Genomic DNA, 15,674 nt, shown 5'->3' with positions numbered 1-15,674 from the left:
GAAGGAGCAGGTAACTGTGACATCCAGGGAGAGTGAGATTAGAAGCTTTTAGAGATACAGGAGTGGGGTATAAGTCTGCATCAGAAATACAGGGAGAAATGCTGTGCATTAAAAATAGCACTGGGCATAATTCAGAGGAGAGAATTTTTAGAAAGGTGAGGATAGAAATTGTTACAAATATAGCCAATAGATTTTATCCATTGCCTCATCAATTAATGAAAGGAGTACATGGATGCAAGTATTGATAGACTCAACAGAAGATAAAACTTTAATGAATAGCTCTCACACAGTACATTTGTACAGTATGAGAGTACCGGGGTTATGAGAAGCTACAGGCTATCAGATAAACTAAATTCCTTGAGTCTATTAGGGACCAGCAAGAATAAACTAGAGGGATAGTATCTTCACACCCTCCTCCTGGTGGGAAGATACTTCAGCTCTAGGTCCTTCACCAAAGCACAGACTCTATGAGCTAATGTGTCAGCAACACTTCCTCCATGTGTTAACTTATGCCTCAGTGTCCCACAGCCTTCAAAGTTTGGAGTTGAGAGCTTGTAAAGTGCCATGGACAACCCTGTTTTAACAGAATTGCACTGAGACAGAGACAAACATCTTTTGGGGACAAAAAAAGAACAGAAATGTTTGACCAAAGCTGACTAATCTTGATGGAAAGAGTTTCACCTGATGAAAAGAGATTCTGATGAAATCAGTTCATGGTTTCCTCATCAGCACACTTTGTAGCCTCACATAATAGAGACGTGAGTGCTTTTTCAGAGAACTGCGAAATCACAGAAAGGTTGAGGCTGAAAGGACTTTTAGAAGTCATGTGTTCCACTTTCCTTGTCTGTGAAGTGCCACCTGGAACCAGGTGCCCTCGGCGGTGTCAAGGGCAGCTTCTGAATATTGGCAAGGAGTGAGATCCACACATTCTCTTGGCAGCATGTGCCAATGCTCATGATGTTCAGAGGGAACTTCCTGTGTTTCAATTTGTGTCCATTAACTCTGTCCTGTCACTGCTGGCTCTTTTTTCTATTATCTATTCAGGTATTCACATACAGTGTAAGGTTCCCTCTGAGCCTCATCTTCTCCAGACTTAACTGTCCCAGCTGTCTCAGTCTTTTCCTACAGCAAAGATGTTCCAGTCCCTTAAACATCCTTGGGGGCCTTCCTTGGACTCTGTTTGGCATGTCCATGTCTCTACTTTAGTGAGGAGCCTGGAACTGGGTACCAGAGCCAAGTGCAGCACAACCCTTGACCTGCTGGCAGTGCTTTGTGTGAGGAGCCCAGGATACCTTTTAACTTTGTGTGAGTCAGCACAGGCAGGATGCAGGAACAAACATAAAACTCTTAACAAAAAGCACAGAGTACATTTATTTTTGTTATTCCACCATCTGGGGATCCTCAAAACAGGACCCAGGCAAACAAACAGAGCTGCAGGCACTGTAGAGCTAGAGGGTCACTGATCCTGCTGGTTTTGCCTGTGTATCAGGGGTTTGCACAGGCATAGTTTACTACTGTGCTTGATCTTTCTTGCAGCAGAGAATAAATCTCCAGAATGTTTGATAGGGTGTCTCTAAGCCTATCACAGGCCTATATTATCTAAACACAGATGTTCTGCTTGTCAAACACACAAGGCTAAGCAACAATTAATATGATATATGTGTTTTTTGACACCCCAGCTGTAAGTCACTTGAGTGTGTGTTTACAATACTCCTTGCCAATTTTCTGTTATTTCCCCACAGTCTTTGCTGCAAGGGCATATTACTGGCTCTTCTTCAAATTCATGTCAGCTGTGGCTGCCAGGTCCTCTTCTGCTAAGCTGCTTTCCAGCTGGGTGGTGCCCAGCATATATTGGTGTAAGGGGTTGTTATTGGTGCAGGAGTTTGAACTTTTCCTTGTTGATGCTCAAGGTTTCTGTCAGCCCAATTCTCCAGCATTTCAATTGTAGTACAACTCTGTGGCATATCAGCCACTCCTCCCAGTTTTGTGTCACCTACAATCATTTAGTTACTTGTAAACATGATGTGGAGCAAAACCCCTCAATTAAAAAAACCCAAAGAGCCTCCATGCATTTGCATATATGTGTGACTAATTTCAACCTATCATTTAATGTAACCTTAACCCTAAAGGGGGACCTAGGCACTGAATTGTGGCAATAATTCTCCATCCTTTTCTTGTTTCACAGTGTTTGTGGCTTGTAAGAATGAGCATCAACTTCCTGGTCAATAAAATAACTCATTTTATATAAAACTTAGAAAACTATGGATAGGTGTGTGACCAACAGTTCTTCAGAAAATTTTGATGAATAACCATATATAAGATGAAACAAATTCTTTACATAATGCTATCATTGTCTTTTCTTTTAATGTTTTGTGTCTTCGTCTATTGTCACATCCAAAACCATATTTTTTTATAGTTTATTTTCAACAGAAGCAATCCAGTGTGTGGACAAAATACATCCAAAATTTTTCATCTTCTGCTTTAATTCTGCAGCCAGAGTAACTAGCAGAAACCCAACTTAGATCTCTGAAACTGTTCATGAGTTCAAAACCCAGTAGTCTTGATTGCATTAGTTTGGTTTTTAACAAGAAAGAACTAAAATTATTTTTGCTGTTGAGTGCTGTTATTTATGGAATAGTCTGGCCTTGATCAATTACATTAATTGATGTTGACTGTGTAAGGAAGGAAGATTGTGGTATTTTCAGGGTCCCCCATGGCAGGAAGGAAATGATGAATCTGACTCATGTTCTTAGAAGGCTAATTTATTATTTTATGATATCATATTATATTAAAGAATGCTATACTAAAACTATACTAAAGAATAAAGAAAAGATACTTACAGAATGCTTAACAAGATACTAATGAAAAACTTGTGACTCACCAGAGTCCCAACACAGCTGGACTGTGATTGGTCATTAAGTAAAAACAATTCACATGAAACCAATCAAACAACCACCTGTTGGATAAACAATCTCCAAACCACATTCCAAAGCAGCAAACACTGGAGAAGCAAATGAGATAATATTGTTTTTCCTTTTTCTCTGAGGCTTTTCTGCTTCCCAGGAGAAGAAATCCTGGCAAAGGGATTTTTCCAGAAAATATGACAGTGACAGAAGATGGTTTTAGAGGTACCTAAAATCTGTGATGTTATCTTGTAGTCTAAGGCAATTTGATCATGGAAGCTAAGCAGGATCTCTAGTGGGAGGGGTAAATATCTCTGTTACCATTATCAGCACTGCTTTTGCCTTCTAAGTTAATATTAGTTTAGAGACCTTGTGAATAAATCCTTCAAAGAAAAGGGGCAGACCAGGTGCACTAGCAGCTTCCAATTGCGATGATGATGAATTCAACTTTAATCATCAGATTTCCCACAGACTTCATAAAAGTGGCTCCAGGCAGAGTGAAAAGAGCCCTTGGATGAATAGCTTCATGCCAAGCTAACAGGCATTTCAGATCCATGGAGCTGAGTAGCACGGGATCTCTGCAAGCACACCAACTTATCTAAAGCTGCTTTCAGTGAGCACGGCCATGCTACCCTTTATCTCTGTGACCTGTCAAGTAAAACTAGTTCTGTTTGAGAAGGAACATCTCTCCAAATCCTGTGCCTGTGGAAATCTCTGCTATTCAGTGAGCAGCTGAAGCCTGATTTCATTGAACTGATGCACCATTATTCAAAGGAGTGGCAGAGAGGGAGAGGGTGTTACTACCTCTCTCTTGCAGCAGATTAGTTTCCCATTTTTCTAGAAGATGTTTAATTCATTTTACTTCTAGCTTCAATTTATGTTTTAGTAGCAGTATGTTTGGTGGTGTCTATTAGGTTGTGCCAGGGATAATTTTGTAACCTAATTAAAAAAACTTTCTCTCTTTCCTTTCTTGAAAACAAAACAAAGCAAAACTGAAGAAAAAAAAAAAAATCAGCAAAATAGCTGGATGATAAAGCCAACCTGTCAGGTGAGCCAAATAGGTTTTTTATCCTTACCACATGTCAAACCTGATGATCAATAAAGGTTTAAATTACTTTTCCTACTATTCTATATTTCAGTTATTATAAATAAACTCAAGCCATGGCAATAAAATACTGTTAGTTACTGAGGTTTCTATTAAAAAAATATATTTTTAATTCCTTATTTTTCCAAATAATTTGTTAAATAATTAAAGCCTAGTAGCAGAGGATGAATAAATCTTTAACAAAACTATTTAAAGTTTTTTTCTTGAGTGTTTTAAGGTAAACTTCCAATCCACTTTTCCTCTGAAGAAGCTATTAAATATTTTCCCACATTAGTGACTGAAGACCCTTTCATGTGTCTTAAACCATATCAATATATAAAAATAAGATTAATAAATAAACTAGTTATTTCAATTAAATTCAATAAATGGACAGGAAGGGATTTCTCACTATATGGTCAAAAATAACATCAATAAATCTAAATGTGCACTTTCAACATCTGTTTTATTTCATTTTTCCAATGCCAGCAGCTACAGTGTCATTTGGAAAGAAAAGAGAATTTTAGTTTGAAGAAACGAAAGTACTATAAAAGAGTTTCTCACTAAAAGAAATTACATTTCTTTGCAAGTGAAGTTCAAACAAGACCAACTGGTAAGTTAAACTTTTATTTGGACCTGTGTACTAGGAGCAAAGTGTAGCATTTTTAGAGAACAAAAGCAACAAGAATATCCACAGTATCTTAAAAAAAGTAAAATAAAAAAGAACAGAAATAAAATCTCCATGGCCAGTTAAAAAATAATTTCTTTTTATTCTATATTTTACATCACTTCTTAGATTTGCCCCTTGTAGGTACACTAGCTCTCTTGTTTTTGAATAGCTCCTGAAATGCAGAAATTAGTTTAATGGCGAGTCTTATGTAATGACCTGTTCCACTTTGCTAAAACTGGTTCCTTTAGAACAAGAACCTTGCAATATCCTTCTGAATCACCTTTTGTAGAGGCTTCTCACCACCAGTGAGAGCTCAGGGAAAATGGAGAGCTCAGGGAAAACAAAAGTCTAACTCAGCATTGGCAAGAAGCACTGTTGTAAACGCTCGTAAAATCTCAGTACCCTATGTTTTTCTAATGAATTACAATGTAAATAGATTTAGTGAGCCTCAAGGAAAAGAGACATGGCATCTTTTCAAATAAGGCTTTCAGGAATGACAACAGAACATATAATAACCTTATTGACAGATGCACAATGATCCTGAGGTGATACTTTTAGGCCACTGCTCCACTACTGATTGTTGGGTGATATGTCTATTGGATGTATGCCCCATTGTTTGAGAGCTCATTGGAGTTGTGCTTCATTGTTTTTTTAAAATGACATTTGCTTGGTCAAACACATACACCTAAGCTAGTCACATTTTGTTTGTAGCCAACGAAGAAAAGTATTTCTAAACCATGATGCATCTCACTAAAAGATTATTTTCTAAAATACATCAGATGAGTTGTGCCCCCAAAATGCCCATTTCTATTCACTGACAACAAAAACAGTCTGAGATGTCATACTCAGTTATAGATGCACAAAGGGAGGAATACCTTTCATGTTCCCTTAGAAATTTCTTTTGCTTCCTTTTTAAGCAGAGCACATAATCAATAAGCCACTGTCTCTATCTCCAAAACATGAAACTACAGCACAGACTTACATCTATCCTCAGAAATGTCTGAATTCTGCAATAACACAAGGCCACATTCTCCATCATCCCCATCTGTGGCACTATAGCTGGCACAGCTTGTCTGCAGCAGACTGCTACAAGTTTCCCTCCAGTAAAAATCTCAAGTGTAGTTGTCTATCCCAAGATAGTTCCCTTTGTGTATTTCACAAACCAGTTCTCTGACTTCAGGTATCAGACTCTGCAGCTTCCCCCCATGGCTTTACCCAGAACATGTTTTTGCTGCTTCTAGAGTTTCCATTGACTAGATTAATCACAGTACAGCACACAGTACACAGACTATTAGCTGTATGACTATCAGCTGTATGCTATTAGGTATTAGGTACCTAATAGCTTTACTGCAGGTATATGGAAGTCAAAAGAGATATCCATTGAAGGGTTTAACAGCAACAGTGGACCCATGCCCTTAATTTGTGTTAATGGGGTAACTTATTTGAGGTGGAATAAGTTTTCTGAATGGCAGGACAGTAAGTCAGAGAGCTGTTTCATTTCAGTGCATTATGGGGTATTCAACCCACGTACTGGCTCTGGCTGAGATGGAGTTCATCTTCCCACAGCAGCCCTCACAGTGCTGTTCTTTGCATTGCTAGCTAGAAAGGTGCTGATAACACACCAGTGTTTTTTGGCTACTGCTGAGCAGCACTGGCACAGCACCAAGGCTGTCTCTCAACATTCAGTAGGATGGGGGGGGCAAAATCCTGGGAAAGGACACAACTAGGCCAACTGACCCAAACTGATCAAAGGGATATTCTGTACCATGTGATGTCAGCTCAGATATAAAAGGTAAGGGAAGGAGGAAGAAGAGGAACATTCATTATTTACAATGTTTGCCTTCTGGAACAAGTGATATGTTCCTGCATGCTGAAGCCCTGCTTTCTGGCTTCAAGCTGTGTGAGAATATGCTTTTTGATGGAAGCTCTAGAGACCATGGATGCATCTTCATCAACTGCAGACACAATGTCCTTGGGAAAGAAATTATTCTCAGTATTGCTGATGATCAATATTTTTCAACTGTAAATATTTAGCAACTAAGTTTTATGACAGGATCTTCTGTGTGTGAATTAGGGAAGTGGGACTAAGCTATCTGCAAATGAAGCCAAGCAAGCACAGAGTGACTTGCTGATTTGTATATTGGAAATATGTGACTCAGACATATAACTATAGTAAATTAAAGGAAAATGACTGAATTGACTGCAAGTGGAAAATCAGGCAGATATTTTGCTTCTTTTGTTTTAAGTTTACAATTGTTAATTTTATATGAATCCTTAATGCAGATAATAAGCACAGGAAGAAAAATGAAGGGGAAAAACCAAAAATTCTGGCTTAGTTGCCAATCTTTGATTAAAATAAATATGGTAGTAAGAGAGGTTCATGTACTAGAAAGGTTTTAGAATTCTTTTCTGGCAAAATTTCTGCATGTTTGTGCTTGGGGTATTTTTAATGCTTCACCATGAGTTTTGGAAGTAGACACTTCAAGAAGAGCTGTGAAGTTACAAGGAAAATTATGTGATTGCTTCCCACTCTTCCTGGTGACTTCCAGAGCATGAAGTCAAAAGCCAGAATGCAGCTATGTTTTCAGGGGCCATCAGCTCTCAGTTTGATATAGTATCTAATAGCTACTCAGGATGCATGCAGTGTATTTTTTAAACTTGGGCTTAGGAGGAGAAGTAGAAGAATTTCAATATTATTAAAATTTTTATACCAGTGAATGCTTAAGCTCTAATGACCATTGAGACTGTACTATAAAACTAACATTTTCTGCATCACTTTCTAATACATCTGGACTGTAGATATCAGCCTAGGCTTTTAATGTTCTTTTGACCTCTGACCGTACAAATCCCATAACATCAACGTGATATAACCTTGTAGCATCATTAGGTGAAATAACATCTTTCTGTGATTCCACTGAGCTATGTCAATACATTACTTTAACATGATACTTGAAAAGTTGGTTTGTTGCCTAAAAGAAGGATATTCCAGCAAGTTTGTGTGCAGTAAAGAGCCTAGTTATTTTTTTAGTCTATCTACAGAAAAGAAGATGATCAGAAATAAATTGCATATTATACATTACCTGAATTTTTCTGCTTATTTTGCACGAATATTTCATGTTCTGTGTCTTGGTAAGTACACAGTGATTTTCTATTGCTTGTTTCTGTTAAACTACATGACAATGCAGTTTGTGTTTTTATACTGGCTTAGAGTGCGCAATGACTTGTAAAGAAGTGCAAAAATATAAAATATTTTAATAATTAGATGAAATTACTGCCATGGGAAGGCACACCTTTCACTAGACCAGGCTACTCAGAGTTCTATCCAACCTGGCCTTGAATATTTCCAGGAATGAGGCATTCAAAGCTTCTCTGGCAACTTGTTTCAGTGCCTCACCAACCTCACAGTAAATAATTTCTTCCTAATATCTAACCTAAACCTGCCCTATTTCAGTTTGAGTCCATTTCCCCTAGTTCTGTCACTGCATGTTCTCTCTTTAGAAGATTATTTGTAGGCTTTTCTAAGTTTATGTAAGTTAAAAATATGGAAACACACATGCATGAGGTAATAATTAATTAATTCAGCAAAAATATTGATAAAACATCAGCTAGCAGATCACTTAGGCTGACTATTTGGCAATTACTCTCTTCCATGTAGTCAAGTTGAAATACATTATTCTACTTCCTTAAGTGGATACAAGAGAGAAAAAAAATTGCTCTTTGCTGGAGAAAACTATATTTTTCAAAGAATTTGCACTTTTTAAAATTACTTTATTAAACAGACAATTCTTTCAGAGATTTTTACCTGATCTCTTTTTGCTTTGAAATCTGTATATGTTGGCTTGTAAGCCTCCTGTTTGAACAGCACTTTCTTTATAAATGACTCCCTATTTTTATAGGAGACAATGACAAATATTACAACCTAAGAAATGCTTAAGAATTTGAAACATTGTGGAAAATGAAGAGAAAATCTGCAGGTGATATGTGAACTCAGTTTTCAGTTTGATGAAGTTCTATTGTATACTTAAGCAGCAATTATGTCTCCCTTTACAAAAAGACATTCCTACAATGAATAACTGTTGATTCTGAATGAAAAGCAGAACATCTTTATTAGTGCATATGATTTCAACCAAGAAAAATGTCTCATGGGAGTTATTTTTCTATCATACTAGAACTGCTATTTTAATTCAGAGATATTAGAATTAAAATAGGCTTTACCCTTCTCTGCTATCTTACAGTGCAGCTTAAAATTTTGATAGCTGTGAATCAGGGATTTGATCATAGCATTTCAAAGGCAAGATCTAGACCACAAAGTAAATGATAAGAAGTAAAGGGAAAAAAAAACATGAAATAGATTTAAGATGGAGGGAAGCAGAAAATGTTCTTTGATTAACTGAAAGGTTAATTACTGAAAGACTTCCTCCACATAACATACTGTTAATTAGAAAGTCTGAGCAATGTGTGATTTAATTTAACACTATGCAAAAGGCCAACATGGCATAGTAAACTTCTTGATTCTTCTTGTGTTTGTGAAACATATAACTTGGTGTTTCATTCTACTCTAGACTAAAAGAAAGCTGCTTTTCCTTTTTTCTTTATTTTAATAGATGAAAGACAAGGTTAAAAAAATGAGACTTTGGTAGAGCCAACACCAATTATACACCATGGATTAGTGTTCTTACCCACCACTGCCACCTTAGCTCTGATCTGTTAAGCACATTGGACACGGAACAGAACTGTTTTGTACAACAGGGTTTCTGGGCATCTCAAGAAGAATATTAGGGTGTCTTCCAGAAAGCAGCAAGTCTTGAAACTCACATTCCTTTTCTAACATTTTGAGAAAAGTCTTCTCATAAGAATGGAAAGTATACTGCTAAAAGTGTTCCACAACAATGGAACTCCCAGTAGAGTGCCAGACTGTCCTTATGTCACCAGAAGCTCCTGACTCCTTATGACTTTTAGAAATAGTCTAAGCAAACCATCAGCAGCACACATGTGAAGGTACTGACAATAAGCAAAATGTATGGGGAACTCAGAAATGTAATCAAATTTGGCATCTCCTGGGTGTGCCTCAGGGACTGAAGGACTGTCGAATTCCTGATTTACAAGGAACTATAGAAATGGATAGATTGGACACAATATTGGATAGTAAATTTGAGAGAGTCTGGGACAGAGATCACGAGATTTGAGTCCCTGTTGTTGGTGGATATATACATTTAACAAGGAAATTTGTGGGAAAATATTTTATAGGATAATCAAAAAGACAGACTGGGGTTACTAATGTAGTACCAGGCCTAGACAAGGCATAAACCCAAGAATTAATTATTGTGTCACTGTCTCCCACACTTTGTGCTGTGAAGGCAGTACCTTGAAGCTGGTTGATAGTACTGTGAGCAGAAACAGCAACACTTTCAACCACTAGAAAAGAATTCATCCTCTGGTTTTAGTCACCTACGCATTAGTCATATAATCCATGCTGCTTACACAGGTACTCATTATAAAGTAATCAAATGTATGCTGAGATAGCTGTTTCAGAAAGGTGCTCTGAATAGGTAAACTCTTTCCATTTACTCCACATTTTCAAGAGTAAAATTAGGTAAGATGACTCCTGTCTTAAGATATTGCTGTAGATTTTGAGAAGTCTAGAAATGTAGAGGCATTTTCTCCAAATTTTATTTGAAGCAGAGTGGTAGAATGCCATCACAGTAGTAAGTAAAGGAGAAATAACAAATTCATGACAAGCAGCATGAGTCAAGTAGGAGGAAAAATGCAAATTCTTCCTAGTGCTATACAATTAATTTTCAAGGATGTAAAAATCCACATTGTCACAGACTAATAATTAGAGACAGCTTATTGTCATTCAAGGACTTTTAACATGACCTGTTCTTGTGTAATGACTTTATTGTTCATTGCAGAGTCAGGATACCCATTTCCATTTATGTTGCTTTATGGATAATTCATTAAAATCTACCCAGCACAGGCTAATATTAATTTGAAAAAAAATGGTCGCCTCTTCAGACTTAGAGTTATTTCTATTTAACTAACCCATGTTAATAGGAGTTAAATGAAGAAGAAATAAACCAAGAAATACAAGCAGTGTAACAAGGAAGATAAAACGTGTCTCAACCAAAGAAAAGGTCCACTCAATCCTCCATGTTTGGGACAGAAGTTTTGATAGCTTTTAGTTTAATGTAAGCAAGCCCCAAACACATAGGTTAAAAAGAGTATTGGAAAGGAAGAGGGAGTGATCACTTCCTATCAATCCCCAAATAACAGGGCCTAGTCAAAAACTAGAGGTTTCTCAACAGCTTCTGTAACACACATTGTACCCACCATGGCAACTACCTGGTTAAGTACCTTTTCCCTATAGTTGCACAAGTTTACAAAGGAAGCTATAATTTTCTTTCTCCATACTTCTGTCCTTTTTTCTAGCTCCATGTGATCTGCAAGATAGTGTCATATTTGGAAAAATCAAAGCAAATGGCATACTGGCAATCAGGTCTGCTTTTGACAACAAAACTCTAAAGCACGTGTAAAATTCTTAAACTTGGAGCATTGAATAAAAAAATCAACCCTTTTTCTGGTCTGAAAAACCACATGTATTTTAATCTGAACTGACATAATACCTTTTACAGTGCATCATTTCTGTTGGAGTTAAAAAAGAGAAATAGTTTAGACTGAGAAAGATTTGCCAACAAGACAAACCTACAGTCACAGACATCTAATTCTCTAAGCTTTCATGATTAATATTTTATGGCCCTCACTGATCTGCCCAATCTTGAGGAAAAATGTGGCACAGCTAAAGAATTTATCTATATCAAACAGGAGGTAAAATGCAAAGTACAATAGAGATGTCATAGTAAAGTATTGAGTTTGCTCACTGTTAGCTGAAACACTGCATGGAGTGCTTTATTTGAGCAGCAGAAACAACATTAGCATACACAAGCATGATGGCATACCCACTAAGAGAAAAATATCACAAATGCTATTTTAAGGGGCTTTTTTAACTCTACCTAAGCATTTCATTTTATACAGTCATTCTATAAAGTCACAATTGTTCCCTTTGCTGCAGATTTCTGTAAGAAGTATTTAAAATTTAGCCTATCAACATTTTTGATTTATCAGCATTAGGAAAAATATAAAAAGGAAGTTATTCTTTTTCTGCATTCACTTATGAACCTCAATAAGACATCATGGACCACCGACTGTGGTAAAGACATTTGAGGAGACCACACAATTCAAATAATTTTGTTAGTGAGTCAGTTTGCCTTAGTGAAATGTGAAATAGTGAAATGTGAGAACAGAAGGACTGTACTGTTCTCTGTAATAACTTTATCAGTTATGCTGAGGTGTAGCAGGAATAACACATTTGTCTATAGCAAAGAGGAAACAATTTACATAGTTTAATACATAATTTACATAGATAAAGATACTGGTTATAATTCAATTAATACCTGCCAGTTACAAAAGGCTGTCCATGAATCACCATTTGATGATAATGTAGTTATGTATGAGGTTTAAAGACTGGCTGAAAAATTCCTAGGTTAAGTTCCTTGTTTGTCCTGCCTAGACTGTGCTGTGTGACTCAGGTCAGGAGGACACAGCTATGTAATTTGCAAACAATCCAGAGTAAGTGTTGGTGCAACTCCTTGTCAGACTAAAATACACTATGAAAATGAGGCTCTGGTTTGTGATACACTTCTCTGTACTGTGTCAACTACATAAGAGTAGTGAGCAGCTTCATCATCATCCCTTCTAATCATAGGATGTTGGTGTGATATTGAGCAATTCCTGAAAATTGACAAGTCCAAGGACACTAATTCTCCAGGAAGGTTATCCTTATATACAACCCTTGCGACAGTGGCTGTTTTAAGGAGTCACAGCATTTCCACTTCCAAGACAGAAGTGCTGGTTGAGGGGGTGGTCAATGGAGTTCATACAGGTCAATTCCTACGTGGAGTTGGGCTATAACCAACACTAGAAAAGGCCAGCTCTGGCTTTGTCTAGCCAAAACTTGAAAATCTCCAAGGACATTTAACAACCTTCTTGGTACCCTGTTGCAGTGCTGCCCTGCCTTTCCACTAGATTTTTCTTGCCCAGTGTCTAATATGAAACTCTCAGGATGTAACCTCTGACATTGGTAGGGAACTAAAGCTACAGTTCCACTACCTAGTATTAAATGCGAAAATTAAAGATGAAAAAAAAAGTCATAAAAGCACTTACAACATTTCATTTGTGCCACCAGATGCAGGAACTGAAAACTTCAGTGCAAAGTCATCTCACAACAGCTCATAAGAAAGACATGAAAACTCTCCTAGTAGAATGCCTTACCATTTGGAGATCCAAGTGAGAAACTGAAAGACAAGAAATGAAAATACATTTTTCAAATCTCATCAACTTTATTAGGAACAGCTATGGTAATTACTACCAGTGTAGATCAATGGGAAAGTTATTCTATTATCTATACAACAATTAAAATGCAGATGATATTCAGTCATCTGTACTTCAGAATCTGACAGTTAATATTACCAATTTTCAAGTAAACCCACATCCTCATAGCACACCCTCAACAGTAGTTCAAAATTCATATCTAGGAAGAAATAAGAAGTGCAAAGGGGAAGATAGAAGGAAGGCAAATCACAGCTTGAAGTGTGTTATCTCTTGAAATGCCTTATCTGAATGAATATAGCCAGCTGAAAATCTTCCTGTGAATCTCCAATGAACCAGTAATGTTTTCATCAAAAGTAAATCAGATTGCCCTAATTCCTAAAGCATTATTGAACGACTGTAAGAAGGAGAGAGTGCTACAATAAGTGGCATATTAGGAATATGAGAACATATTTCTGATTGTCCCAGAAGTTGTTCTACAATCTGCAGAAGAAAACGCTTTTAAAGGGATGTCTAGGGAAGGGAAGGGAAGGGAAGGGAAGGACATTGGTTCAGGAGACTACAGATCTAGCTACAGGTGACTAAAGAACACAGTACATTTGACAAACTGTTAATCCCTTAACCTTGGACAATGTTACAACATACAGTTTCCTACTCATTAAGACCACTATAATTCTGCTGCTAAAATGAAATGAAACAAGAAGTTTTTATCCTGTGCTGAAATGAGAAATTACAGTCTCACTTATAATTTTAGTTTTATAACTTCCCTGTGTTAGAATGAAAACAGCATAGGGATGCAGTACCAAGATAAATGATTCAGCTTGTCCTTTGCCATTAAATCCTTAGTGATGTTACCTGTTAAATACAAAATTTGAGTAGACAGATCGATTGTTTCTGTGATTCCTACACATACTAAAGCACACCATGGTCTTCAGAAGAAAATGAAACCTGAGTAGATAGAATAAAACTCCCTTTACAAATAGCCAAGAAAATTGCTGAAATGATAAATTCTTTTATTACTGTAGACATAAATGATGGTCAATGGTGTATTTGCTTAGACTGTGGGGAATTTAACACAGCTATAAAACGAGAGCTGTTAAAATATAGATGATGATGATGATAATAATAATAACAATAATAATAATAATGCTACAACAAAGAGAGCATGTCAAACTGCCAAAAGAAAAAAAATATCAGAGCATAACTTGGAAAAGCAGAACTCATGTCTAAATGGTATGCATCCTCAGGCTTCCAACAATGAAAATCATCTCAGCACTAAGCATTGTTGGGAGTAAAGATTCTTACAGTGTCAGCTAGTAATAACCTCATGTCTGGCCGTTTATCATGAGGCTGTGCGTGTGCACACTGGAAAAAAAGGGAAAAAAAGCTCAAAAAAGTCCAAATCTAGAGAAGCCTCACCTAATCACTGAAATATAATTAATCTATAATTTTGTTTTAATGTTTGACATTTTTATATTGTATTGCTTCTATTATATTACAGTAATAGTCTCCTCAGATAATAAAAATTCTAGCTCCTGCTCATGTCTTAGAAGTGATTTCTTACTGAAGAGTTTCTGCTTGGGATAGAGGAGTAGGAGCAACACAAACGAAACTGATCAAAAAGTGAATCGATAAAAATTATTCTGCCTCCTCTTTTTTTTTTTTTTAATTCTTTTATTGAGAAGGCTGAAAGAATGATCCCTGGTTTATGCAAATTGCCACAGGTCTACTGAAATTGAAATCACCTTTTTCTGCCCTCTCAGAAATTTTTCTTCAGTTTAAGTTTCTCTCCCCTAGAGTTATTTTTCATATCAATAGACAAAGAAAAGGAAGGTAAACCATGAATGCTGTTTCTTAATTTCTCTCCAGTTAGAGATCAAAAGCTGTTGCTGATTCTTTTTTTGATGTGTATAAGCTACTGAAAATAGTTACTCAGAATCATGCCTGGAAATTACTCTTAAATAATTTTTCAAATGGCTTCAATTTTAATATGTTGCATATCCAAAATATATTGTCCCTATATTTCTTTGTGCTAAGGGCAGGATTTTATAATTGACATATTATGGCACTCTAGAACAGTACTGGAAGGGAAGTCACACCAATGTTCTTTCTAACCTATTAAATAACCATAAAGGAGATTTTTCTCTTTCTAGTAGTCCTCATGGATGATAGGCAAGCCTGTCCCTGTGCCACATTCTTCCAGTCCTTATTCTTTAATCCCTTGAAACTATCAAAAGGCTGTTTTCATGGCACACATCTCCTTTTGTTGTGTGCCAGGAACGACTCCTGGCAGCTGCTCTGAAGGCCATTGATTGAACCTGCACCATTCCCAGAGCAAAGCTGTGCTAGACTGAGGGACACTGTGCCACGTCAGCCTGTCTTTGTACAGGCATCACTGCTCTTGTGCCCAGTGGGAACCTCGAGGGCTGCCTAAGGATTTAAGGAAGAAAAGCAGGGGATGGAAAAGGGCTGTTTTTACATAGACTCATCTCTTCTAGCAAAGGCAGTTTCTGATGTGTAAAGAAGGGGATATTTTCCAGAGGGATCAACTACAACTGTTACAGGAATTTATATAAGCTTTCTCCATTTCAGCAGAAATACAAACAAGATTATCTATCTGTCTATCTATCTATCT

General features: G+C 36.9%; 1 protein-coding gene across 1 annotated transcript in view; it reads right to left on the bottom strand.

Moving 5' to 3' along the window:
- The window catches only part of MGAT4C (MGAT4 family member C), a 202,971-nt gene that overhangs the window by 17,452 nt on the left and 169,845 nt on the right, over positions 1 to 15,674 (bottom strand). Inside the window, 1 exon segment of the mRNA XM_071423321.1 lies at positions 12,983 to 13,005. Within this exon segment, the coding sequence (XP_071279422.1) occupies positions 12,983 to 12,985 (3 nt within the window). The 5' untranslated portion in view covers positions 12,986 to 13,005.

Source organism: Agelaius tricolor, unplaced genomic scaffold (genome assembly GCF_023055355.1).
Source record: "Agelaius tricolor isolate 1412-34295 unplaced genomic scaffold, bAgeTri1.0.p SCAF_3, whole genome shotgun sequence".
In the NCBI taxonomy this organism is placed as follows: domain Eukaryota; kingdom Metazoa; phylum Chordata; class Aves; order Passeriformes; family Icteridae; genus Agelaius; species Agelaius tricolor.
Note: the sequence above shows the minus strand (reverse complement) of the source record. Positions and strands in the feature narration are given on the sequence as shown.